The 27,391-nt window shown below is 38.5% G+C and overlaps 1 protein-coding gene across 6 annotated transcripts in view; it reads left to right on the top strand.

The window, feature by feature from the left end:
• UTRN (utrophin) overlaps positions 1-27,391 on the top strand; it is a 492,724-nt gene that overhangs the window by 108,608 nt on the left and 356,725 nt on the right. For 5 of the 6 annotated variants that reach the window (XM_040448951.1, XM_040448950.1, XM_040448952.1 and 2 more), the window contains exons 9-20: positions 3,151-3,354; positions 4,279-4,460; positions 5,169-5,319; positions 6,482-6,601; positions 9,188-9,289; positions 12,260-12,367; positions 12,650-12,829; positions 13,661-13,830; positions 17,586-17,709; positions 20,936-21,023; positions 26,508-26,749; positions 26,914-27,094. In XM_040448951.1, the coding sequence (XP_040304885.1) occupies positions 3,151-3,354; positions 4,279-4,460; positions 5,169-5,319; positions 6,482-6,601; positions 9,188-9,289; positions 12,260-12,367; positions 12,650-12,829; positions 13,661-13,830; positions 17,586-17,709; positions 20,936-21,023; positions 26,508-26,749; positions 26,914-27,094 (1,852 nt within the window). The remainder of the gene's footprint in view (positions 1-3,150; positions 3,355-4,278; positions 4,461-5,168; positions 5,320-6,481; positions 6,602-9,187; positions 9,290-12,259; positions 12,368-12,649; positions 12,830-13,660; positions 13,831-17,585; positions 17,710-20,935; positions 21,024-26,507; positions 26,750-26,913; positions 27,095-27,391) is intronic. The other variant, XM_040448953.1, reaches the window with a different exon arrangement.

The raw sequence follows: 27,391 nt of genomic DNA, 5'->3' as shown, positions 1-27,391 counted from the left end.
CTAATGTTTTATAATTGACTGAAAAAAATGCTGAGAAGCATTTGTCTCTAGTAGCATAGCTATTATCCTTCATTAATGATGCACCCTGCTGAGTGGCTCAGATAATCTTCTGAGGTTGCCTTTTGGTTTTAAAATCACTTCTTGATGGGATCGGAGTCCCTCTTGTTACAAAGATGGGATATTTTACTTTGCGTAGTTAAGGCCATACTTTCTTAAAAAGCAAGAAAGTTTCATTTGCCTTTTTTTTTTTTTTTAATTTTTTTTTTTCAACATTTATTTATTTTTGGGACAGAGAGAGACAGAGCATGAACGGGGGAGGGGCAGAGAGAGAGGGAGACACAGAATCGGAAACAGGCTCCAGGCTCCGAGCCATCAGCCCAGAGCCCGACGCGGGGCTCGAACTCACGGACCGCGAGATCGTGACCTGGCTGAAGTCGGACGCTTAACCGACTGCGCCACCCAGGCGCCCCTTATTTGCCTTTCATGATGTGTGGATAAAATAATCATTTCTCTTTAGTGCTCAGGATTACATGATAAGAATTGCAGAAGCCGTTTGCTTTTTGATTAAGAGCCAGTGTATTAACACTAACCTCTTCATTTGCATGCTTTCATTAGTGCCTTAGAGGCTGAAATAAGTTAATTGAAGAAATAAAATATGCTCAAGTTTTAATCATCTACCCTTTGATGGAGTTTGCCACCCGCTACTTTCCAGTGAACACTGAGAGCCAGTCTTCCTTTCTGGCTCTTCCTACAAAACATATGCTGTAGAGCCATTAGGTGGTCAGCAAAAAATATTCGCATTTCTCTATAAATCAAACTTTCAGTTGAAAGTCTCCTCTCATGTTTCACTTAATACCTTCTGAACATTTGCAGTTAAATAATGCCTTCCATCTCACCCCTCATGAATACTAGTGCCTATCTAAGTGACTGTTGGCTGGTCACTAACTGTCCTTGTTCTCAGGTGTCCGCATTGGAGTATAGAAGTTTGGTAGTCACTTGATCTCCAGGGTTATTTTGTCTCCACAGTTTCAGGATTTTAGGTCCAGAACTTACCTCATTTTCCCTTCTCTGTTGTTGGCACCATCTGTGTCTTAATTATCCAGTGTTTCATCTGTGTGCTCCCTGATTCATCTTTTTAACTCCTGCAAATGGTTTACGGGGTCCGTTTGATTCTTCCACCGGAATGTTTTTGGTGTGTGTTTTTTTTCCGTTGCAGCCTTCATGCTGATCAAAGGCCTCATCTTCTCTTATAGTTTACAAGACCCAGACTACCTCTGTAATTCATTTCAGGCCACCGCCCTGTGGTCCTGGTGGACATTTCCCTTTCCTTCCCAAAGATTTTGTGCATGTGGTTTCCCGTCTATGAAATGCTCATCCATCTACCTACTATTTGCATGGCAAGCTCCCCGTCTTTTCTGTTTCGATGGGACTTTTTCAGAGAAGTCTTCCCTGATTAACCTATTGAAACCTATTGAAACCCTACACACACACACCCACATGCACCCCACCCCCCCACTGTTTCTTGCTGCCACAATATTTTTGTAAACTGTTAGGAATTTTATAATGTTTCCTAAGAGCATTGGGAAAGCTGTGAAAGATTTTAAGCAGCGAAGTCTTATGATGTGATTATGTTTTCCAAAGATAGTCCTGCTGCTGTGTGCGAAGTGGATTGTAGAGGTGGGAGTGTGGGAGGCAGTGGTTAGCGGGCAGTTGTAGCTCTGAAGAATGATATCAGTTTTTGTGGAGATGGAAGGGTCTTGATGGATTTGAGATAGATTTTGAAGGTAGGGATTGCTTACACATTAAATGTGGGAGGCAAAAGTCAGAGAGAAGCGAAGGTGGGCTCCCTAGATTTTTCGCTGGAGGAATTAAGTGCCATTCCAATGGAAATGGATGAGACCACTGAGGCGAAGTAGACAGAAAAGAAAAAGGGGCCCAAGACTTAATTTTGAGGAGATTTGTTACTTAGAGGTTGACAAATATTATTTAACCAGGAAGGATGCCAATGTGGTGTTACTGAAGCAGGGAGAGGAGAGTCTGAAAATAGTGGGGGGTGGTCAGCCATGTCAGATGTTACTGAGAGCTTAAGAAACTTTGGGTGACTAGATCTCTGGGTTTGCTTGGAATAGTTCTGGTTTATTTGTGTCATCCTACCACCATTATTATCAAAAGTGTTCTAGTTTGTTGGTTAATTACATGGTCAGTCTAAAGATGATGCTAGAAAAGTGGATTTGTCAATGGGAAGGTAATTGGTGACATTGACAAAAGCCTTTTCAGGTGAGTAGTGGGGACCAAAACCAAATTGGAGTGAACAGGATTGTTGAGAAACTGTAGGTGCTAAATATGTGAGCATTTCATATATTGTTCTCTCTATATTTTTGTGTTTGAAACGTGTATAAATTGTGGATGAGAAATAAAGTGGAGGAAGGCTGTACACAAATTTTAATGAAGTTTGCTCTGAACGGGAACAATGAGTGAGATAGTTGATTTGGTTCTAAGATTCTAAAGTGTATGAGAAAATACTCCATTGCTTAGGAAGAACTTAAGATGAATTTATTCCACAGGTCCTTAAAAAAAGGCCAGCAAGTAAACTTGAGGGCAACTGCCTCAAAAAATACCATTGGTACAACAGCCTACATGTGTGGCTGTATTTCATTGTCTAAAATGTAATGCTAAATGCAATTCAGTAAAACTGAGGGTCAAAGCAGAGTTCCAATTTCTATTTTTCTTTAAATTATATCCATCCTTGAAGGCCCCAAATGTTCCAAATTCTCTGTAAAATTTTCCTATTTTAGCCCTTGTTGAACTCAAATAGCATCCCTTGTTGTATCCATGGCATTTATAACTCTGCTAATAGCCATTTTATTTTTGTTCAGAAGTGATTCATGTGGGTTATTTATCTCTCTCCAACTATATTTGAATCTCCGTGAATATAGAATCCATGAGTGTATTGCACTTTTGTACCCCTTGTCTTCCTAGCATGCTTAATAAATGCTTCCTGCCTGATTCATGGCTTTGCTTGCCCAGCTCCTGAAAATTGGATGAATGCCTGAGTCATGGTGGCTCCTCCCTTAAGGTTCTCCATAACAGTGTGTCTTTGTTGAACACCTTCATGATGCTTGTGGGTATTTCTTGGGTTTGTTTTTCTAGAGCTCAGCGCCGGAGGAAGAGCACGAGAGTCCCCGAGCTGAAACCCCCAGCACTGTCACCGAGGTGGATATGGGTCTGGACAGCTATCAGATAGCCCTGGAGGAAGTGCTGACCTGGTTGCTTTCTGCTGAGGATACTTTCCAGGAGCAGGATGATATTTCCGATGATGTGGAAGAAGTCAAACGCCAGTTTGCTACCCATGAAGTAAATAATCCGTAGCTGAGGAGCAGAATACGTCCACCGTGGTGGTGCCTGTGCCTTACTCAGGGGCTCTACACTGATGTTTGTTGCCTACTGAATTCTGCTCCACAGAATGGTCATGATATAGTTCAGGACTTGTGGTAGTTAAATAAGGCTCTGTTATAAAATTGGCCTGGGTGATTATCTGTGCCTTGGAAGTAGATTTCAGATCGTACTCTTATCATGACTTGTGTGTTCTGTGGAGCCACCGACAACAGTTAGTGTGTAGGACTGCTTGTTTCTGAAGCTATAGTTCTATTGTAATAGTTAAAACAGCATATGGCTAATCAATGCACCAGATCTTTAGGTTTTGAGTGTTCCCTAGAAAGTGATTATTTTTATTGATTGGATGATGAAGCAAATGTCATATCCATTCCTGTGTAATTTTCATATAATGAAAATTTCCTATTATTTTAAGGATATATGTTGTATTGTAGGGTAATGATTTGATTACATGGAGATTTCTTTTTGATTAAGTAGATTTTTGGGTGGGTATATTAATTGGCAGGTTTTTATTTGCTATTTTGATTTGACAATAATAGAAATGGTAATATTCCTTGAGCAGTTCCTCTTGGGTGAGAATTGTGTTTTATTTATTCTGTTTTCTCATAATTCCATGTTCACAATCAGTAGCATAATCAACAGTTATTTAAAAATAGCTGGTATTATCAGATGTAACATCGTCCTCTTTGATCTGTTCCCCTTTTTACTGAGGCCAGCTGCGTATTTTCCACCTTCAGAGCTTAAACAATCGGATCAAAGTCTACTTTATTTATACTCTACATGGAGACTTCTTTTCCTGAAGCATTAATATTAGGCATTAACAACTTATTAAGATTTTTTTTCTTCAATGAGCAGCTCACAAATCATAATGATGTACCTTTCTAGGATTTTATGATGGAGCTGACAGCACACCAGAGCAGTGTGGGGAATGTCCTGCAGGCAGGAAACCAGCTGATAACACAAGGAACTCTGTCAGATGAAGAGGAATATGAGATTCAGGAACAAATGGGCTTGCTGAATGCTAGATGGGAGGCACTTAGGGTGGATAGTATGGACAGACAGTCCCGGTGAGTGAAGCGAGATATTAACACTCTATTCCATTGACTGCATTGCGTGGTTTAGCTTAGTAAAAGCCTGAGTGTCTGTGAAGAGAAGATAATTTCAGAACTTGCCTTGTAAAATTTGCACTTTTCCTTTTGTAATGTTGCTGGAATTGTGTGCGATCTTTGTTTCCTCTTTGATACGTTCACCAAATGAGAAGGCAGAAGTTGGAATACAGAAATTAGCAAAAAAGGAGAAGACATTTCGTGTGGATAGTTACCTCTTTGCAGTATTAAAATCGGCTAACTTTTAACTGGAGACGAAGACTGGACTATGTAGTATTTATCGACAATTCCATCTTGTAACAGTTTTTAAGGCAGTGTTTTTCCCATGGTTCATTTTATTTCATGTATTGTGTATTAGGGAGCAAGCGGCATTCCATCGCAATTTCCACCTATTTAATAAGCAGGAATTCCTGATTGAAGAAACAATGATTCTGATATGAATAGAGGGTGCTGTTATTTGCATTCTTTGACCATACTTAATGGACTCCATTTAGGAAGAAAGTAAAAGTTTTTTTTTTTTTCTTGTTTCTATATTGAAAGACTAACTGCTACTTTAAATGGTTAGACAAGACTGCATTCCCTTGCCCCATTTCTTTGGTGCCTGGAGCATGTGTTTGCCTTTGCAAAGGGAAAAAGGAGTGGGGATGACGTGTGTTTGTCCCCGGACAGGCTGCACGATGTGCTGATGGAATTGCAGAAGAAACAGCTGCAGCAGCTCTCCGCCTGGTTGACACTCACGGAGGAACGCATTCAGAAGATGGAAACCTGCCCCCTGGATGATGATTTAAAATCCCTACAAAAGCTGCTAGAAGATCATAAAGTAAATCTGGCTCCTATTTCTTTTAGACCGTATCAAATATGAAAAGGCAGCACTTAGCATGCTAGGGGCTGATGGCTTCTATCATTAGTGCAGAGATGGGACACTTCTTCAGTGTTCTCGATTATTCCGTATGGATAGGGTGGAGCTCGTGGGGGCTTTTCCAAGCGAGGGATGAAAGTGCAGGTACAATTTTGTGGAAGGATGTATCGTTTCAGTATGAAAGTACTTAGTGTTCCCAAGGCTCTCAAGAATTTTTGTTTTGGATGTGTAGGTGGTTAAAGACCCTAGTGTATTGGCATTAATGCAGTGTGTGGGTAAAGAAGCAAACCCTCAGATTTATCTGTACCTGGTCCTTTAATGAAAGCTGTGTTTCTTCTATGGTATAGGAGAATATCAGGCACTAGATGAGGAATCATAATTTGGTGGTTAATTTAATTTGGTCACACAGTTAGAAGATAACTTTAGAAGCAAAATAGCTTCTCCGCAAATTGTTTGAAAACTTTTAGTTTTCAGTGGAATATCTAGACAACTGATAAATAAAACTTTAGGGATACATTAAACACAATTTAAGAGGCATTTGACAACACTATTGGTAGTGTTTAAATAAATTACCTATATATAAGCATCTTATGACCTCGCATACTCTTCCCATGGAAGAGGAGAATGGAAGGCGTCTGTATATTCTGAATTGCTTTCTTGGGTAGCTCATCTGAATAGCTTCTGACTGTCAAATAGCATCCTACTTATCTCTCAGCTTACGTTATGTTGCACTAAAATGATCTCTGACTCTGTATATGTAAGGTTTGTTTTTTGTTTTTGTTTTTTTTGGTCTTACAAATTCTACATTCTTAATTTCTAGTATATTCATTCAAGTCATCTATTCTACTTTTTTTTTTTTTTTTGCCAGAACATGGACTAAAAGTGATGATATCCCATTTACAATCTGTTATGACACTGCATTTTCAATCTGCTTTGGTTCATAATGAAATGTGAAGATGTATAAGGGACTTGTTTCATTAGTAGAACACTTAGGGTAATGATTGAAAATTTAAGCATGCTGTCTCATTAAGTGTCCTTAATTACTATTGACAGCTGAGTGGATTTTAAATAGGTAAATGTGAAAAGATTAGAAATGATGGTGTATCTTAATTCTTTTCTCTAGCGTTTGCAAAATGATCTTGAGGCTGAACAGGTGAAGGTAAATTCACTGACGCACATGGTCGTGATTGTTGATGAAAACAGTGGTGAGAGCGCTACGGCTGTTCTCGAAGATCAGTTACAGGTATGGACCCTGGAGACGGGATACTGATAAGGACCCTGTTGTCTGAAACCCTTATATGGCACCCCTGTTCTTCAGGTCCTGTATCACTTCTCATTTAGAAGAGTAGACTCACCTTTGGGGTGCCCGGGTGGCTCAGCTGGTTAAGCATCCAATTCTTGATACCAGTTCAGGTCATGATCTTGTGGCTCATGGGATCGAGCCCCAAGTGGGGCTCTGTGCCGGTGGGGCAGAGCCTGCTTGGGATTCTCTCCCTCCCTCTCTCTCTGCCCTTTCCCTACTGTGCTCTCTCTCTCAAAATAAAAATAAACATTAAAGAGCTTTAAAAAAGGGAGTAGACTAACTTTGAAGTTGTACTTCTGAGTTGGGGTCCTACAACTTGTGGGTTTACAAGAGTACTCAGCATCTTTCCTTCCCTTCAGCTCTTGGGATAGATGGGCAGGGCTGCTTGTGGTCCCCAGCTTCTCCTGAAAAATGGAGACAAGCTTGGGAACCAATCTCAACAAGTGCTCTATAGATTTCTTGTTCAGAATTGCTTGAGGACTTTGTTGAAATGTAGTTTCCGGGTCTCCATGCAGACCTAAATCCCTGGGGGTGGGGCCTGTGGATCTGCACTTACGTGCATACTGAAATTTGAGAATTTCAGCCATGTAGAATTTAATATTCCTGCTTCTTTGGTACATCAGTGCATGAATTTCAACAAGAATTTTGGGAACCCCTAACAAAATTGTTGCTTTAGCGCAGAGGTTATAGTGTATCTTTACAAGTCTTTATTAAGAGGGTTATTGGTATTTTATTTGAACAATGTTTGGATTACCCAATATGATGTCGCCAAATGGTTTTCAGTCACTCTCAGACTATAATCTTATCATACGGAATTCTTTTTCTTTTATAACAGTTAAAGTTGGCCAGTGGTTCTGAGAACTGCTGGTGTAGTACTACTTAGTTATTGTAGTAACCTGAGAGATAGGCATTCATGTTTTGCCTGTTTCACAGTGAGGAAACTGAAATTCAGAAAGGTCATGTGATGCCACTGAGATTTAAGTAGGCATTGAATTTTCATGCCAAGATTGGAGACCTGTCTTTGGCTCTAACTTCTCTACCCTTTGCATCCTACAAAGCTTACTGTGGTATTAAATATTGAAATAGTATAATATGAATTAAATAATTCTTTGCATATGTAAGTAATGTAGAAATTAAATGTAACATTTGTCAATCATTATAAAATGGTGGTAAAATGATTTGTTGGGAAAGTCCTCATGAATATTGATTTTTAAACAAATTTATTTATTTAGCCCTATTAATACTCATATAAGATTATGTTCCTGATTTTTGTGTAATATAAACAGAACAAATCAATTAAGCATTTTTTTTTATTTTCTAGGAGCTCAAAACAGGTCTTATAAGGTTAAAAATTTTTTTTTTCATAATTTTGGCATTACATATGAAAATTTTCTTAGCACATAAAAGGTGGTTGATGCAATGAATTTTTTGAAAAGATAATTATAGCCTGAAAAATTTGAAGCACAAAAAGTAGATATGTATGCTCTACTTTGAAGATATGTGTAAAAATGTCAAATTCTTGTATAAAAACAGCAGTGATATGGAAAGAGCAGGATTTTGGAGTCAAAAGTTTAAAAGATAGGGGCACCTGGGTTGCTCAGTTGGTTAAGCGTCCGACTTTGGCGCAGGTCATGATCTCGCAGTTTGGGAGTGTGAGTCCTGTGTCAGGCTTTGTGCTGACAGCTCAGAGCCTGGAGCCTGCTTTGGATTCTGTGTCTCCCTCCCTCTGCTCCTTCCCCGCTCATGCTCTCTCTCTCTCTCTCTCTCAGAAATAAAGAAACTTTAAAAAAAATTTTAAAAAAATAAGTTGAAAAGATAGAGTTCTAGGGGCACCTGGGTGGGTCAGTCATCCAAGCATCTGACTTCGGCTCAGGTCATGATCTCAGGGTTCCTGGGTTTGAGCCTGGTGTTGGACTCTGCGCTGACAGCTCAGAACCTGGAGCCTGATTTGGATTCTCTGTCTCGCTCTCTCTCGCGCGTGCGTGTGCACTGTCTCTCGAAAATAAATAAATAAATATTTATTTTTTTTATTTTTTATCTTTTAATAATTTTTTCATGTTTATTTATTTTTGAGAGAGAGAGAGAGACAGAGCGTGAGCAGGGAAGGGGCAGAGAGAGAGGGAGACACAGAATCCGAAGCAGGCTCCAGGCTCTGAGCTGGCAGCACAGAACCTGACGCGGGACTTGGACTCAAGAGCCGTGCGATCATGACCTGAGTGGAAGTTGGATGCTTAACTGACTGAGCCACCCAGGTGCCCCAGTAAATAAACATTTAAAAGATAGAGTTCTAGTTGTACCACTTTCTAGCTATGTAAGGTGAAATTGTTAAACTCTATGGAAATTAGTTTTTCTCCTCTACAAACTTACAGGATTTGTCTGTATTATTTTAAAGCAACTTTTATAAAAATATTTTTCATAAATTGCTACCCAGTAGTAAAGAGCAATGGATGGCATGAATTTCTTTAAGGATCATTATAACTGTCTTTTAAGATTCTGTTGACAAAGGATGGTTTCTTCCTTTACTAGAAACTTGGTGAACGCTGGACGGCAGTGTGCCGTTGGACTGAGGAACGTTGGAATAGGTTACAAGAAATCAATATATTGTGGCAGGAATTATTGGAAGAACAGGTATGAAACTGTTATCCATATGGGCAAGACAGATGGCGAAAAGTAACCTATCTTTAATTATGGCATTACAATAAACTTGTCTTGTTTACTTTACTTTGAAAGGCGAATACACAAATAATTTTTATTTTAAAAATCAGATTTCTATGTATTTTATAACTGATCATGTAGCTTATTCATAGAAATCTTATGACTTTATTGTAGTAACACTTAATTTGATGTGTTCATTATTTAGAATGTTAGTATTTAGACATTCTACATTCACGATTATGATTTTTCTTTATATTTCTGTTGGGTATTGTGTTTGAACTTGTATCAACACAAGGCCTAGCATTTTTAGCTCAGTAAATAATGAATAAATGAATCCATTCACTGCTTTGTGAATTTTAAATCACAACAATTTTTCTTGATTTCAACCAGAATAACTACTGAAATTAACAAGAAAAGATTATTTAGCGATACCATTCATTTAATACTGGGTTAATACTATTTTTTTTCCAATACAGATTCCAGCAGCCAATGAAATTTTGGCACAAAGCTGCCTCTTTAAGTTTTCAGTCAGAGTGGTGGCCCTTGGCCCACCTTCCATCCTTCCAGAAGAACAACAATCAAAACAGAATACAAATAAGCAAAACTTTTCTCCCAAAATGTCAAACATTTGTGGTTTTCGAAAATAAGCAGATAGTTTATTCCCACATCTCAGTGTCCGTTTAGATTCTTTTAAATGCGTTTCATTTCCATCCACAAAAAGCAACTATATTCTTTTCAAGGAATAAAAACAAGTGTATGATGCTTTGTGGTTTACTAAATATGGTGGCCGAGAAAACATCTTAAAAAGTAGGTTGCAAAATTTGTCCCCGTGTAAATTGTTAATCACTACCTCCTGCCCCCAATCTTTGGCCAGAATTTTCTTATTAAAAATTCTATGATGGATCTTATTCTGACTTCTGAAATATTTACATTTCACTTTATAAATATTTACATTTACTTGGACCCTCGTATTCAGGAAAAGGAGTCACATAGAATAGTTATATTTTACTCCAGTAGTGACAGAAGACACTGATCATTAGAAAAGACCTTTGTGTTACTCTTCTACTGAGTAATTTAAAATTTGGAAGTAATTTAATTTAGCAATTAAAAATATTTTAAAAATAGAGAGTGACTAGTATTTTGGCCACTTGTCTTACTGTAGATTTAAAACTAACCTTTGAATGGCTTTCACTAGTGTTAGGGTTGGAGGAATCGTGTTAAGATGTAGAATTGGAGCCAACGATGGTACTTAATATATACATGATTTGCTTTTGCATGGAATGAGACCAAATAAACTTAATCTGAATTTAAAATCTTTCAAGGGACTATCATTCACTTGGTTGCAGAGGCTTTAAGGTAGTTAGAAATGGGATCTGAGAATTCCAAACTTCTCAGGATAGGCCAATTTCAAGTGTGGCATGTAGGATATTCTGTAAGGGGTTCCACCCTACCTTTCCAACTTTGATTTTCCCTCTGTCCTTCTGTGTCCCGAGGTTCAGATGCTGAGTTCTCAGCTCATAGCCCATTCTTAGGATGTCAGTGCCACATGAGTAGTACTGGTTCTTCTTCAGGGTTCTGTTCCCAATACATTGCAGATTGTAGATTCCTCATAGTTTGTGTGTTTTTTTTTTTTTTTTCATGTTTTTGAAAGAGTGAGTGTATTTCATTTATTTTCTAGCCTGTCTTTTGTTGTTTAAGGTGTGGTATCTGCTGTGGAATGTCTTCTTACCAGTTGTTTCATTTTTGAAATGAAGTAATCTATTAACTCCCTCTCCTTCCCACACTCTCCCCAACCTGGAACCCATCTCTTCTTCTTTGCAATTGCCATGACATTTTGTGTGTGTGTGTGTGTGTGTGTGTGTGTGTGTATTTAATTACCAAATTAAAATATAGTGCAGACACATTATATAATATTATATTTAATAATATAAATATTATACATATATTATATATATTTATATATTATAAAAAAATAAGCTATCATTCATATATGTATATATATAAACTTTTGTGGTGTCTGCACTTTCTTTTGTCATAGTTTATGTGCATATTTTATCTTTTCTATATTGAAGACAGGATCTGTATTTGCCACTTAATTTCTTAATCTTCATCTTTTTTTTTTTTTGGTGGAATATAGAGGCAGGGAATAGTTGTTACATAAACTGATAAATAAAGCAGTTAGAGAATGAATTGATCCCACTGCTGACACAGAACCAAGACTTTTCCCTCTCAACTATATAGAAAAGAGCTTCTGCAATAGATATTACACTTTGCGAAGAATTATCTTAATGCAACCATGTGGTTTTCTGCCCCTCTTTCAAGTTTATCTATGTATATTACTAAATATCTTCTGCATGTTGGCCAATGAGATTTAAATATCTATATGTTGGCTTTGGACTATGGCTAAACTTTCTCTTTTAATCACAATTGCTGTTGAACCTGGAACATTAGTATGGTTTTCTTGAATGATGCTATGGAAAAACCATTAGTTTTAGGGTGTGGGTCTTTGATTTGATTCCCTTGTTAACTAGCCAAGTGATCTTGGACACATAATGACTTATCTCTCTTTCCTTCCTAAAATGAAGGGCTGGGAAAGGACAATTCCAGGAGTCTTCCTGCTTCTGGAGAGTTATACTGTGATTCTTTTGGAGATTTGCATAGTTGGATTTAGCCTTTTAGTTCCACATATGTCCCTGAGAATTAGTTTAATTACCCACGTGTGGGGCTAATGTCAGCTTGATCTGTTGCAAATCTGAGAAGGATAATATCTTAAAGAAAGATATTAGGCCATTCATACCTTGAGCTTGGGTGTTTGAAGTCCTTCCTACCCTAAGTAAGAGTGAAGCCCCTACCAGCATAAACGTTAGAGATTTGGGAACTTGATTGAATTGAATGACCAAATGATTCTCCAAATATATTTCTAACTTTTGTTATTACATGTAGTGCTTGTTGAAAGCTTGGCTAACTGAAAAAGAAGAGGCTTTAAATAAAGTCCAGACGAGCAACTTCAAAGACCAAAAGGAACTAAGTGTCAGCATTCGACGACTGGCTGTAAGTGGTGTCAATGTCAGCATCTGTCTTGTAAGCCTGTGATATTTTATTGTTTCTATCAATTGTTCATACAATTTAGTGAATACAGATTATGAGTCATTAACCAACACTAGAATGCTGCCATATAATCATCTAGAACCAGGAATCTTATGTTTTAGCATTAGTGAACTGTGTAGCAAGTAAATTTTGCTATAAAATATATGTTTACATTTCCTGCTTGTGGAGCAGGACTATAGAGTCCTTTTAAGAGGGAGTCATCTAATAAAATATTTGAAATATTAGATTTTGAAAGAAGACATGGAAATGAAACGTCAGGCCTTGGATCAGCTGAGTGAGATTGGTCAGGATGTGAGTCAATTACTTGATAATCCCAAGGCATCTAAGAAGATCAACAGTGACTCAGAGGAACTAACTCAGAGATGGGATTCTTTGGTTCAGAGACTAGAAGATTCCTCCAACCAGGTACCTTTTGCTTTGGATTATATGTTGTATGATGAAATAGAAGTTAAATGTTCAGGTTAGTTTTAGTTTTTATGAAATAAAGTAATAATAGGTAAGCTGCAAACTAAAAGTAGGTTCCTTATACCTGGCTTACTGAAAAATTGAGAAATTGACATGTAAAAAATCTTTCCTTTTCTGAAGTCAATTTTAATAGATCGTTGAAAAACTTACTAATACCGTAATTTCTCTTAATAACTGATAACACTTAGACATGAATCCATTAAATCATCTTTAAATTTTAAATAATCTTATTAATTTAAAAAAATATATTAGTGAATTGATTGAAAATGCAACTGTGGTTTGTACTTGGATGTTCATAGTGGTATTATTTATAACAGTACAAAAGTGAAACATCCCAAATGTTCCATCAGTAGGTAGTTGGATAAACAAATGTGGTCTGTCCATTGCATGAAATACTGACAGTATGAATGAATCTTGAAAACATTGTGCTAACTACGAGAAGCCAGTCACAAGATTAAATGCACTGTAATTCTATCTATATGAACTATCAAAAATAGGCAAATCCAGAGAAATAATAAGTAGATTAGTAGTCGCTAGGGCCTCGGGGAGAGGAGGATGGGGAGTGATGGACTATTTATTAATAGGTACGGGGTTTCTTTTGGGGCCAATAAACCCCTTTTGCAAGTACAGAGTGGGGATGGCTGCATAACACTGAATATACTGATAACCACTCAAACTGTGTATTTTCAAAGGAGAATGTTATGGAATGTGAATTATATCTCAATAAAGCTGTGACAAAACGTTAAAACATTTGGCTGATTTATACTTCAGGTGACTCAGGCTGTAGCAAAGCTGGGGATGTCCCAGATTCCTCAGAAGGATCTTTTGGAGACTGTTCGCGTAAGAGAACAAGTAACTACAAAAAGGTCTAAGCAAGAACTGCCTCCTCCTCCTCCCCCAAAGAAGAGACAGATTCCTGTGGATTTGGAAGCTAAGAAAAAGTGAGAACAGATAGAGACATTTTCTAAACACAGTACCGCACATAATGTATTTGTACTAATTACTAATCATATGCAAATTTAGATGTAATTATTGTGATGGAAATTCAACTGCTAAACCACTCACTGCCCCCCAGCCTTCCAGTGTTCTCCTTCCCACTGGCTAAGCGTCTGAATGGTCTCTGGTGATTTTATTTATCCTGTGTTTAGTCTGGAAAACCGTGTGACAGAACCCTTCCTTCTTCCTTTCCATCATCTACCTAGGGAGGATCTGACTGTCCATGATTCTTCATTTATTCTTTCTTCCACCACACTCTGAGGACTCTGGCAGGTTTGCTTTAGATAGATCTCCTTATTCTTTATGCCACTCCTTCCTCTTCACATTCAGCAATACTTCATTCAGGGAAGTCATTCCTTTGTCGTCCCCTTTTTCTTCCTTTCCCCCCTCATTCTTTTTTCACATTTTCTTTCTTTTTTTGTCAATTCCTTTGTCAGATTCATTAACAAATTCTTTATGTTTGCCTTAAGGATCCATCTTTGACATAATTTTTTTTGTTTGTTTGCCTTACTGATTCAAAGGAAACTCAGGAATTTTAGAAAAGGACTAATCGCAGCTAATATGTAGCAAGCATTTACTAATGTCAGATACTCTGTTAAGCTGCGCTGTGTGACAGCCGGGTAATGTACCTCAGATACCCTATAGCAGCTGATCCTTAAATCAGCCCTTTTATTCTCTCCCCTTTTATAGGAGGATCCAAGTGCTTGGGTAAATGGGTAATTATTTTGGGCCAGAATAAAAATGATATGGTTTCCCCAGTATAGCTTCTGTAGATGAAGTGGGATTCCAGTTTTACCGGATGATTTTCATTTTGGTAATAAGGCTGTGTTTCTCTGCCTCTTACCAGCATCTCCCTGTGGAGCCAGAGTACCTCCAAGGTGCAGGCAGCAGCTGTGAAACCTTTGCTTCTGGAGCCGAGGTAGCATAGGAGGAAGATGCTTCTGATGTTAATAGTGCCATAGATCTTTTGTTTCCTGAGTGTCTAGTTTCTGCCAGGTAGATCTGGCACTGTGCCTCTCCAGTGCTGGCTTTGTGCATTTGGAAGGAAGAAAGGTTATAAAAGACTAAGGGTGCATTACTATAAAATCTTAAACATGGTCGTGTTGTGTGGAGTGCATTCTGCTGCGGGAAACAGAATACTGTACCAAAAGTGACCCAAACAATGAGGTCATTGATTATCTCACAAGAAGTCCAGAAGCAGGGCTTTCACCATCAGGCTTGTCCTCTCTGGTCCCAAGATCCTGCTGTAGCACTGGGCATAACATCCTTGTATAACCCGATTTATATGCAGGAAGGCCAGTTTTTCCTTATTTATCTTTTTTTCTTTTTTTAAATCGGGGAGAAAGACCTTGCCTGGAAGACATCAGCTAACGTCCCCCGCGGTCTCAGTGGCCAGGATTCAGTCACTTCCCTGCCATGGGTGCATGGGAGGTTGAGACCGTCTGGCCATCTTGGTCTCCTGTCATTGCATTCTGGGGGACTTGGACAGCAGAGAAAAGTGTGGGGAGAGGAATGTCTGTTAGTTGAGCAGCCAGCTGTGAGGACCATAGGCTTCCAGTCCGTGGTTTGATTGGTGCAGAAATCCCTTCAGTTAACTCCTGGACATAGAGAAGCTTGTGTACATCCGGTTCATTATGATAGGAGGCAGTGAGATCTCATTGTTAGAAAGGTTATTTTTATGCCCAGCCCAAGTCCGCCCCCTCCATGTCTCCCTGTATTTGCTAGTTCTGCTGCCTGGGGTGCCATAGAGCGGCACCAGCCTTCAGTATGGAACCTTCTTAGTATTGCAGGGAGTTTCATATTCTCATTTCTGCTGGCCTTCGGTGTAGAGGGTCTTCAATCCATTCCTAGTGTGACAGGGCTTCCAGACCCTTTAACACCTTCAGTCTGCTGTAGAAACCACTGTTCGCTTGTCTTAAAATGGGCTCTCTGAGCAGATAGGAGCTTAGTATCGTTTATAATACATGCTTCAGAAATGGCAGTTTATTTCCTCTTCTTTTTTCTTGGTGCTGCTGGTGGCTGGCTGGTTTAGCCTGCTCAAGGTCTGGAGGGGTGGTCATTTCCTATAATCTAGATCTCTGTTGACATGGCCTGAAAACATTGCTACCTTGTGGCATTCACATCACCCTTGTTTATATTAAGGGCAGAAATGGTCTAAGTCCCCAAGGTCCTTTTATATGTGTGATTTGGGGATGATGTTCCTCTTCTCTGAAAGATTAAATAGAAGCCTGCTGTTAAGATGACGGAATGAAAGTACTACTGTTTGAGGGACACCTCAACCATTGGTTATTTATCTACAGTGTCACAAAATCCCTTTACAAGTTACAGGGAAAATTGATCTTGATGAAAAACCAAATATTCACAACTCGCCAGAAACACTTTAAGCTGTTTCCCAAGAAGAAACAGACAACCCGTGCTTACCCTAAAGTACCTAAAAATACCCAGAAGTTCTTTTGAGAAGCTCTGTGGGTAGAGTGCTGGTGAGGAGGACAGACTATCTGGTTTGAACCAGAGCTCTACCAGCTGTAGCTTTGTGGCCCTGGGGCAGTTGTTTAAAACCTCCCCGGGCTCAATTTCTTCATCATTAAAAGGGATAGTATAGGTGTCTCAGGGTTGTGGTGAAGATCACTTAATAAGACACACAGAACACTTTGAAAAGGGCCAGGTACATGGCTGACAGTGACTGTTTCTCCTCTCATTTTTCCTTGCTGTGGTTCCCACAGGCCTCTTCAACTTTGTCCACATTTTTTCTTTCCCACCATCACATCTCAGTTCTGGCTCAGGGTGCTACCGCAGCCTGTTTTTCTCTGGTCTTGCCACCCTTTATTCTTTCTCCTCAGTGGACACTAGAAGGTAAATCCAGCCATGTCAATCCTGTGCTTTCAACCCTTCACGGGCTCTCCCTTGCCCTTTGGTTGAGCCCAGACTCCTTAATCTACCCTGCAGGTGGGTGTGGTTGTCTGCCCTTGTCCTTCCCTGCCTAGTACTCACTTTTCCAGTCAAGACTAATCACTTGCTGTTTGCACAGTGTGGTCCTCCCTTTCTTTGTTCTCCCTTTGCAATGAAAACATTTGCTAGGCACAGTATTGCTGTTGTGCTCCAGGAAGGCATCCACCCCCCCCCCCCCCCCCCCGCCACGTCCCCTGACTAAATTAGGAGCCATAACTGTGAATTCCTGGAATCAGCATCTGGCAAGTTCTCTGGTGATTGCCTGCTACTTTCCATTGCCTCTCCCAGACTGGAAGCTCTGTGAGGGCTGGGATTGCGTCTGATTTACCTTCATAGCAAGAGCCCAGTCCAGCGCCTGGCATATACTGGGCTCAATAATTACGTTAAATGAAAGAAGGCATTAACTTTAAGAATATCTGTATCTTTTTTTTTCTTTCTGTTATTTTCTAATCAAATCTGTTTTCATCATCTACAGGAGTTTGTAAAAATCTAAGTATTTTTTACAAAGCTTAAACATTAATTATTTAAAAAATATGAACTTTACAATATTATTTCTCTTTTCAAACTTTTAATTATAAGTGTGTGGTTTTATTTTGTATGGTTACTAGGTATCTGTGTTGCCTTTTTTTTTTTTTTTTTGAGGAATATTTAAAACACATGCCTGAGGGGTCTTTTGATTGCTCTGTCTTGAGCCAAGTGAAACTATAGAAGGATAGGAATGACCAATAGTAACATCTGAATCTTAAATCAGGTTTGACGCTGTAAGTGCTGAGCTGTTGAGCTGCATTTTGAAATCAAAGACTGCCATTCAGGCCACAGAGATAAAAGGGTATAAGAAGATGCAAGAGACTTCAGAAGTGAAAAAGAAGTTGAAGGTAAAACATTAAACAAAAACATCCTAGTGAATAAAATATTACATCAGGTTAGATTTGCTGTTGACATAAAAGTGTGATGGGATCCAGAGGCTTCCTGTAAAATAAATGTAGCCATAAGGTAGCTTTTAGGACATTGTAGTAAATTTTCAATCCATCAAGCTGGCTGGCATTCAGACCCCTGTGCGGAGGAGGAATTTTTTTGCCCCCTTTTTCTTAACCTCTGAGATGTGCAGGGAAAAACATTTTCTAAGGTGGTCTAGTTATCAGTATTATTTTTTACTTTGATTAGATCTACTTTAGTCCCTAATAATTTCTGACTTTGGGTATGCTGAAGATATTTTGCTCGCTGAATGCAACAGATGATTTCAAATCTCACAATTCTTTCCGATATATTTTCATTACAGAAGAGACACATTAAAAAGAAATAAATACCGTTAAAATGTATGGGATGTTAGCTCCGCTACTTTGTTCCTTCTGTGTGACTGTAAATTGTGCCAGGAGATTGTAGTGACTTATGTCTTTGGTGCTCATTAAGTGTGTGAAAGCCTTTCACGAAGGAGTTGGACACCTAGAGCAAGTCTGTAGTGCCGTCTACACTGGCAGTGGAGTTTGTCTGTGAAGAGTTTGGAGAACATTTCCAAAACAAGACGTGTATAAACATCAGTGGTATAAGCTAGAAGGTGGTAGTACCATGGGAGTTGAGAGGAGGCCAGGATTGCATCTGTGTGTGTACTCGGGGAAGTCCAGGGGTGAGGTAGCACCACGCCAGAACCAACCACAAGGAGCTTGCTTGGGGCTGGGCGTGAAGGGCGCAGCAGGCAGGGGGCGCCCCTGAGCAGAGGTGGGGAGGTAGACAAGTTGTGTTGTGATAGTTTCTTTTTTGTTCTGTTTAGTGCTAGGTGTGCGTGTAAAAGTAGTTAGAGAGTTAAGGTTGGAGAGGTGGTTTGGAGTCAGACCCTGGTTGACATTTTGTATTTGGATGAGAAGTTAAGACTGACTTCTGTCTTATCATTGCACTGTAACTGCTCTTATTTCGAGGTCACCATTGACTGTTGGTTTCTAAATCCAAAGGATGGATTTGTTTTCTCATCTCATCCGCTGCCTCTGTAGCGTTTGCTGCTATTTACCGTTCCTTCTTCTATTCTCACAGCCTTTGGCTTCTGTGACCAGTGATCATTCTAAAATAGACATCTGATCAGGCAGCTCCTATGCTTGCAGTTAACTAATGGCTTCCCATTGCAATGGGGACAAAATCTAAATCCTTAGCGCCCCAGCATGCAAGGGCCTTCCAGGTGGTGCTGTTTCCCCTATGAGTCCAGCCTCAGCTCCTACCAGTCTCCTACAGACACCCTGAGCTCCCCACTCCTGAATCCTGCTCTTTTCTCACTTCCCTGCCTTCACCACGTGCTGTTTTCCTTGTGCAGAATAGCCCTTATTAAGCCTTTATGCTGTGTGGCTGAAAAGCCCTCTACTCCAGTAAGCCTCCTTTAGCCTCATTAGGAAGAGTTAAGTGATTCATCTTTTGACTTCCATGTTGCTTTGACAGAGGAATGTGGAAGGTTGTTACCCCAGAAGCACCATTATCTGAGCCCTCTACACAGGGAGTTGGGAGGGCCAGAAAGGAGAGCTGTGTGCCATCATTTCATATGCTTCTTATAGTTCTGAAAGACCGGTAGATGATATTAAGGAGCATTGAACAACCCAATTCTCAAGGCCACTGAAATGGCAGAGAATTTGGAAGTGAGAGTGATCTTTATGAACCAAGTTCCAGAAAATATTAATAAGTTAATTTCCATTCTACGATCTAGGAACAATTTCACTTTTAGAAATCGTTACTATAGAAATTGTTTGTTACTATAAGGGATGATTGGCGGCTCCTATATTTTCCTTTAATAAGTTTATTTTTTTGTTTTTTTAGACAAGTAGTTATAGACGCCAAAAGGGTTTTGAAAAATATGAAATGAAGAAAACTTAACAATCACTTTTATCTCTAATTTTCCTTGCAAATTGGGGCAAGATCAGCTTAATTGTGTTAGAGTAAAGGAATACCTTGCTCCAACTGGTGTATACCTGGGTGGAGAATCCCTAGTTCAATCTGTCATCACCGTAGAAAGTAGCAAAAAATCAATTTGTATGGAACAGGTAGTAATTCTTCTCCGGTATGATGGTGAGTTTTTGCATTGATACTTCAATAAAAATAAGTGGTGTTTCTTTGAATCTCTTGTTATTTCTTTATCTTTGTAACATGGTTGTTTTACTTAGTCCCATTAAAGCTGTGCAGAGCAAAGTAGGGTAGTTTATTTGACAGAGCCTATATGTGTAGAAATTAGAAGTAGGACTCTTCTTTGGTTTGTCTGGTTGAAATAATATGGGTTGCCTAGAAGTTTTGATTGTGTTATTAGGGGCGCTATTTGAGTAGTTAATTTTCTCAGTTGCGAATTGAGGAGTGGGAGAAATTTCAAATACTGACTGTTTATCCATATACCTCTGTGTGTGTGTGTGTGTGTGTCTTCCTGATTTTGTTCAAATCTTTCTTACTAGTTTTGGAAAGATTTTGTCTTCCCTGTCTCTGACATATAGGGGCATTGAGAATATCGAACTATAGAGACATAAATATTAAAATTAAGAGCCATTCTTCAAACATGAGGAACAAAATGCTTCAGTTTGGGTTCCAAAGCATATTGTTATAGTTTAAAATTTATGTATGAATTATGCTGTGGTTGAAATTTATGTTAGAGTCTAAACTTATTATAAGATCAGACAATAGTGAGGCTCAAAATATTTCTGTTTTTCTTGTTGATTAATTTTTGTTCAGTGTCTCTGTCATAGAATATTCAGTTCATTTGACTCAGTTATTTTTATTGTGTGGCATAGACACTGAGGTTATATATATGTGAATAGATATCCTGGATCTAAAACACTAATTTTAATTATTTTCTTTTGATAGGAACTCATAATTATAATGTGCAACTTTTTTCTTATAAAATCAACCAAAGGTTTATATTATTTGTTTGAATTTGCCTTTTGAAATTTAAATCAGCTTTGGAATTCTGTGGGGCAGCCTGGAATTACATAGTTTTGTCTTATAGTATTTCTCCTACCTCAACTTTGACTATAACACTGAAAGAGAATGTGGGAGGGACACGAAACATGAAAGTTGCAATAGCATGCACATTATATTGAGAAGAAAGTTTGCAGTATTCTTATATTGGAATTTTATTTCCAGGCATTAGAAAAAGAACAGACAGAAAGAAGCCCCAGACTGAATGAACTAAACCAAACTGGACAAATCCTTTTGGAGCAAATGGGAAAAGGTGAGACCCTTGATTTTTTTAAAAATGTGTTTTAGGTGGTAGCACTGAATAATATTTACAGTTTGACAAATTATATATTTAACACTTTTTTTTCTAGAAAACTGGTTTTCAATTTTTTTTTAAGCTTTAAGCAGCAGAATCTTTTTTCACATGAAGTCCTGTGCTGAAGCTGATGACAAAACAGAAAAGTGAAGTTGTTCTGCTTTTCTGTAGAGTCAGACAACCTACAGCTCTGATATCTTAGCAGAATGGTTGAAATCCACTGATATAGAAAAATTTAAAATCTCCTCCTTTGACATTATATATTGGGACCTTTTTTTGGAGAGGGGGTGGCAAAAGAAAATTTTATGTTGGAAATCTTTGGGAAATGAAGTTACAGTAAGGTCAGTTCATTAAGATCATTTGGTTTTTGGTCACGTTCAAATTAATCTGTTAATTTATTGCAAGTAACATTTTATAGTTAAATTTGAGAAGGAGTTGCTTGTCTTGGAAATTTTTACCTGTATTTAGAAACTTTTTTTTTCCTTTGCCATTAGCCCTCAGTGACTCTGGGGAATGTAAAGATGAATAGTTTTGATATCCACTTTGCATATGATTCTTCCTTTGGTTTAGCTTTGAGAGACCTCTCCTGTAAATCCTATTCCTTATTCTAGTGATAGTAAATGCTTTGGAGGTCTGCTGCAGAGTTATTTTATTTTATTTTTTTTTAAAATAATGACCAACATTCAGTGAATATTTATTATCAGAGCTCTTCGACAAAAGCCACAGACGCCCAAAACAGAATCAGGAATACTAGTTTGACAAGAATCTTCAGTGTAGTAGTTGTCAATCTTTTTAGTTTTTAACTTTTTATTCTGGAAAATGTAAATATATACAATGCAGAGTGATGAACCTCCTTATTCTGATTACCTAGCTTCAGTAATTAATGATATTCTGCCATTCTTGAATTATCTATACCCCTACTCATTCCTCACTCCTTGTTATTATTGTTATTGTTTATAGTTTTTTTAAAGTAAAATTTACCTACCTTGAAATACATGAAACTTCACTGGGTTGTTTTGAAAAGCCTATACCCATAAAACAATATGTGGAAAATTTCCATCTCTCCAGAAAGTTCCCTCATGTTCTTATGAATCAGTCAGCTTTCCATACCCCCTGAAAATCAGATTTTTTAAAACTATAGATTATTTTTGTCTCTGCATTAAAAAAATGTCATTTAATTATATATATATACACAGTGGGGACATGTAGAGATACACACATTTATATCCAAAATTATCTGTATGTTTAATATATGTCCATTTATTGGAAAATTATGCAAATATAACACTGTCTATCCATAGGTATTAGTACAGCTTAATTTATTTTTTTCTTTAAATATAAATAAAGCAAAATTTATTCAAAAACGGTGTTTTCATTCAAAATCCACTTAGCTCAGTGTCTTAATTACCCTGGGTGAGAGGACCCCACGTGGAGATTACTCTTTCAGATATTTACTTGAAGAAACCTACAGATACAGAGAGACCATAATTTCCCCTGAGGTGCTGATTGAATAATTATAATAAATTGTGTGTTGAATTTATGTCTGTTACAATTGTAGGTTCTTCACTTCTGCATTAATATTGTAGTTTGGGAACCAGACTTTGTCTGGTATGAGTGTGGGGTGCTTTCATGAATCTGGGTACTGAATTTGTCCTCATTTCTGCGTCAGCTTTTAGGCGCTATGTGAGGATTCGTAAGGCTGGTGGAGAAGACTGCCTAGGGGAGGAGTTGGTGAGGGGTGTTATGTTCCAGTGAGAATAACAGTAAATTGGGAAATAGGAGACCTCTGGGTCTCCTGCCCTTTCCTAGTTTTGTGTCCTTGGGTGACTCATGTAACCCTTTTATTTCTTTGCTTTCTTGCCCAGAATGTGAGGCACTCACTAGCATAGTTCAGCTTCTGTCACATGCACTCTTACTGTGAATAGATATGTACTGAGATATATACTCTGGAAACGGAGATCATGTCAAAGTTCTACTTGCAAAGTATCAAGTGCAATATCGGGGGCTATATCATCTGTGGCTTTGTAAAGGAATGAATTTTGTGATGTAATGTGGACTTGTTTAATTTCATGGGAAACCCTTTATATTTCACATGACCATTTTATTTTTGGAGCATTTAATAGGACTGGAAATGCATTCATTACAGGATCCTAATTTTATTTATTTCAAAAGACATATTTAGGATGGGGTGGGAAGCTGGGCACTGGGGGTGTTGGTCTGAATAGGGCACTTATGTTCTGGGTTTACTTTCTTGCTTTTTGAGCAGTGTGTACATTGTGTTACTGAGATAAAGTGATTTTTTCAAAATCTCCCCCACTATCTACCATTTTATCTGTTATTCTAATTTTATAGTATCGTATATTACTTCTCTCCGTGTGGTTTTAGTGCTATTAATTCTACTGCTCTTATAAAGCAGAAATGTTGAGCAGAAATGAAAGCACAATTGGGTGCTTCTTGCTGTCCCTCCGTCTTCCCCAAGAAATTTGAAATAAGTCCTAGAGTATGGATAATTAACATAGAGGAAGTTTTTCATAGAGTGTAATTTGACCACAGTCTGCCTATGTAAGCATGCAGATTAATGATTCAGCCCATTAGAAAACAAGTCTTTGGGGAAAAAAAAAAGAAAAAAAAAAAAAAGAAAAAAGCCTTTGGTAAAACAGATGTTCTAATAATCATGTCATTGATTCCTTCAAAATAATTCCATCGAAAGTCCCACCACAGTGAAGTTTGATGGGACTTATATGCCTTGTGCATTTGAATTATGTTTTGTGGTACCTTATATAGGATAAAAATGTTTTTAAAAAAGGAAATAATATATTTTATTTAACTTTCATGGCTATTATAATTGTTTTTCTTGATTCAGCTTATCTTTTTCCTAGAGATTGTCAACAAATAAAATAGAGTAGCTGGGCACTGGATGATATGGCTTTATGATGACATATATTATGACTAGCCTGTGGAATTTGATGGTGGTCCTAGGTTTTGTAAAATTTCTCTTGATTCCAATAGTGATAGATGGAAAGGTGTAAAGTCAAGTACGAGTAAGTGCCATGAATATGTTATATTTTATTCCTTTTAGGTAACTAGTAAAATGATGGTCTATTGATTTGGGCTTTTGAATAGTCATTTAAGAGTTGGATGTTCTATAGAAATAGAAAATGTATAAATCAGGATCTCTGGGAGCAAAACAGTTATTTTAAAAGACAATTATTTTAGAGGCACCTGGATGGCTCTACCGGTTAAGTATTCAACTCTTCATATTGGCTCAGGTCATGATCTCTCATGGAGCCTGCTTGGGATTCTCTCTGTTTCTCTCTCTGTGTCTCTGCCCCTCTCCTGCTCATGTGCACGCACACACAAGTGTGCTGTCTCTTAAAACAAACAAACAAACAAACAAACAAACAAACAAACATTTAAAAAAGACAATTATTGGGACACCAGATGGCTCAGTCGGTCAAGTGTCTGACTCTTGGTTTCAGTTCAGGTCACTATCTCATGGCTCATGAGCTCAAGCCCTGCGTTGAGCCTGTCAGCTCAGAGCCTGCTTGGGATTCTCTCTCTCCTTCTCTCTCTGCCCCTCCTCCTCCTTCATGTGTGTGCTTTTCTCTCTCCCAAAATAAATAAACTTAAAATAAAAGAATTCTTTTGAAGAGCAATGTATAGTTTTCTTTGCTTGATGTGCAAATTGTGCTTTAATTATTACCTGATATCTGTCCAACCTGCAATATCTCCAGCTTAGAGGAGAGGAGATTTAAATTTTGAGAAATGGTTTGAAGGGGCAAAATGAGTGAATTGTTAATATATTGTCAGTGAATAATTACCTCCTACCTGTTTTCAGATGAGAAGGGATAATTTTCCATCTCAAAAATTTTACCAGCTTAATCTCCTTTCTCGTTTAGCATAAACTGCTCTGACATGAAAATGAAGTGGCTGATGTTATTACTTTGCCCCCCTAGAATAGAAATGACCTCATAGAAGCAGAGCCTGGCTCTCCATTGCTCAGAGAGTTTGTCAGGAAAATGGTGATTTGTTTTGTTTATAACCCTGTTAATAGAGACAAATGAACTTGGACTGTGGTGTGAATGATTTGCCAAGGTGTAATATTCTATTACCTGTGTGATCCTGGCCAGTGAACTTTAACAGCCGACATGGTTGATATATTCAAATTATGTCCCGTCATGTTTGCATTTCTGATTTTCTGTGGGTAAAGTGTATTGTAGGATTTTTAAAATTGCATCCTCTGTAGCTCGTAAGTGACCTTTTGTTTTACATGCCATTTTATTCCTTAGGGCTCTCATTACCCTGGATTTTGATTGTGTATATTTACAAAGCACCATTGTTTTTTTCCCCCTCCTACTCAAATAATAAAGATGTTAAGCCCATTCTTTCAACATGCATGCTCTCCTAAGGAGATGAAGACTCCTTTGCAGATTTCCCATCTTTTTTTCCTAGTAATTTTCAATGATTTGATGCATTTTATGTTAAGGGAAGGGCCGTGATAAAACTTACTATTACATAGAACTATTATTTTTATGGACATTCTTTACCACTCAAAAATACGGGCTAAAATTATGTCAGTAATAAACATAATGGTGTTTTTTCTGATGTGTTAAAGTAGATCATCGTACCACTGCTTTGATATTTTGATCTTTGCTGGTCTGTGTGGGGCATGCCCAGTAGGCCACTGAAGCCTCTCGGGCCTGGCTGCTGGCCCGATTTTCCTACACTCACCAGGTTGCTCCCGCAGTAGGGCTTCTCACCATTCATTCTTTGGTTCCTAGGACACTATGGTTTGGTCAAACCAGACTCTTGAGCTCCCTCCTCGATTATTTAGCCAGTTGTCTTTTTTGTGATGACAGAGGGTTTACCTTCTCATGTCAGAACTTGACAGGTCCACATAATTCATTGTATTTCCCTGGTTCACTGTAGCAGCTAGCAGAGTGGTAGGATGCACACAGTTTGTATAAAAGGCAGTGGCTGGAACTCTACTGATGTGCCTCTTGTGACAGCAATACCACTCCCGAACTGCTATTTCAAGCTTCCCATCTCCTGCTTTGGTCAGGGAGTGAAACAAAATTAAGTTTATTTATTTTGAGAGAGAGAGAGAGAGAGAATGAGAATGTAAGCAGGAGGAGTCGGGGAGAGAGAATCTGAGCGCAGGGCCCGACACGGGGCTTGATCTCCCAAACCACGATATCATGACCTGAACTGAAATTAAGAGTTGGATGCTTAGCCAGCTGAGCCACCCTGGCACCCCTGAAACATAGTTATTTCTAACAGTATCATTGTAATTTTGTTGTTATGTTAAAAGGGACTTAAAGGAATGATCATTATATGTGACATCGCCTCATTATTTTGAATAGGTCAGAATGTTTATAACAAATTGAAAACAATTTTTATACTAGCATATGAAGTGTCTGCTTATTTTTTATGTCCGCGTAGAAGGTATTCCTACTGAAGAAATAAAAAACGTTCTGGAGAAGGTATTCTCAGAATGGAAGGATGTATCTCAGCATTTGGAAGATCTGGCAAGAAAGATTCAGCTACAGGAAGATATAAATGCTTACTTTAAGCAGCTTGATGATCTTGAAAAGACTGTAAAGACAAAAGAGGAGTGGGTAAAACACACTCCCTTTTCAGAATCTCCCCAACAGTCCTTGCAGAGCTTGAAGGACTCCTGTCAGGTAAAGAGATAACCATCCAGAACATGAAAGAATCCTATGTCCAGTCCTGTATTTAAAAAAGATGCTACTTGTATCATGAACATTAGGTTAATGCCACTCTGATTCACTTTCTGTGAGGATGTTCATCTTCAGTGACTTCTGTGACCCTATTTTCTCTTCCGTAGCGGGAACTGACAGATCTCCTGAGCCTCCACCCCAAAATTGAAAAGGTGCGTGCAGGTTGCTCAGCCCTGAAGTCTCAGCGCTCCACCCCGGATTTTGTCCAGCAGGGCTTTGATACCTTTCTGGGCCACTACCACGCTGTGCAACAGGAATTAGAGCATCGTCAGCAGCAGCTAGAGAACGGTAAACCCATTCTCTTGGTTTTCTTAGTAGATGACTCCACTGTCTTCTCTCTCAGTTTGCCTTAATGTAAAAATTAGTCCCAGGTGCCTCAGTTGGTTCAGTATCCGACTTTGGCTCAGATCATGAGCTCACAGTTTGGGGTTTGAGCCCCTCCTTGGGTGTGATGCAGTCAGCCCAGAACCTGCTTCGGATCCTCTGTCCCTCTCTCTCTGCCCCTCCCCACTCACGCTCTTGCTCTTTCTCTCTCTCTCTCTCTCTCAGAAATAAATAAAACATTAAAAAAATTACTCCCCATAT

Source organism: Herpailurus yagouaroundi, unplaced genomic scaffold (genome assembly GCF_014898765.1).
Source record: "Herpailurus yagouaroundi ecotype Mexico unplaced genomic scaffold, PumYag 198, whole genome shotgun sequence".
Classification (NCBI taxonomy): Eukaryota; Metazoa; Chordata; class Mammalia; order Carnivora; family Felidae; genus Herpailurus; species Herpailurus yagouaroundi.
Note: the sequence above shows the minus strand (reverse complement) of the source record. Positions and strands in the feature narration are given on the sequence as shown.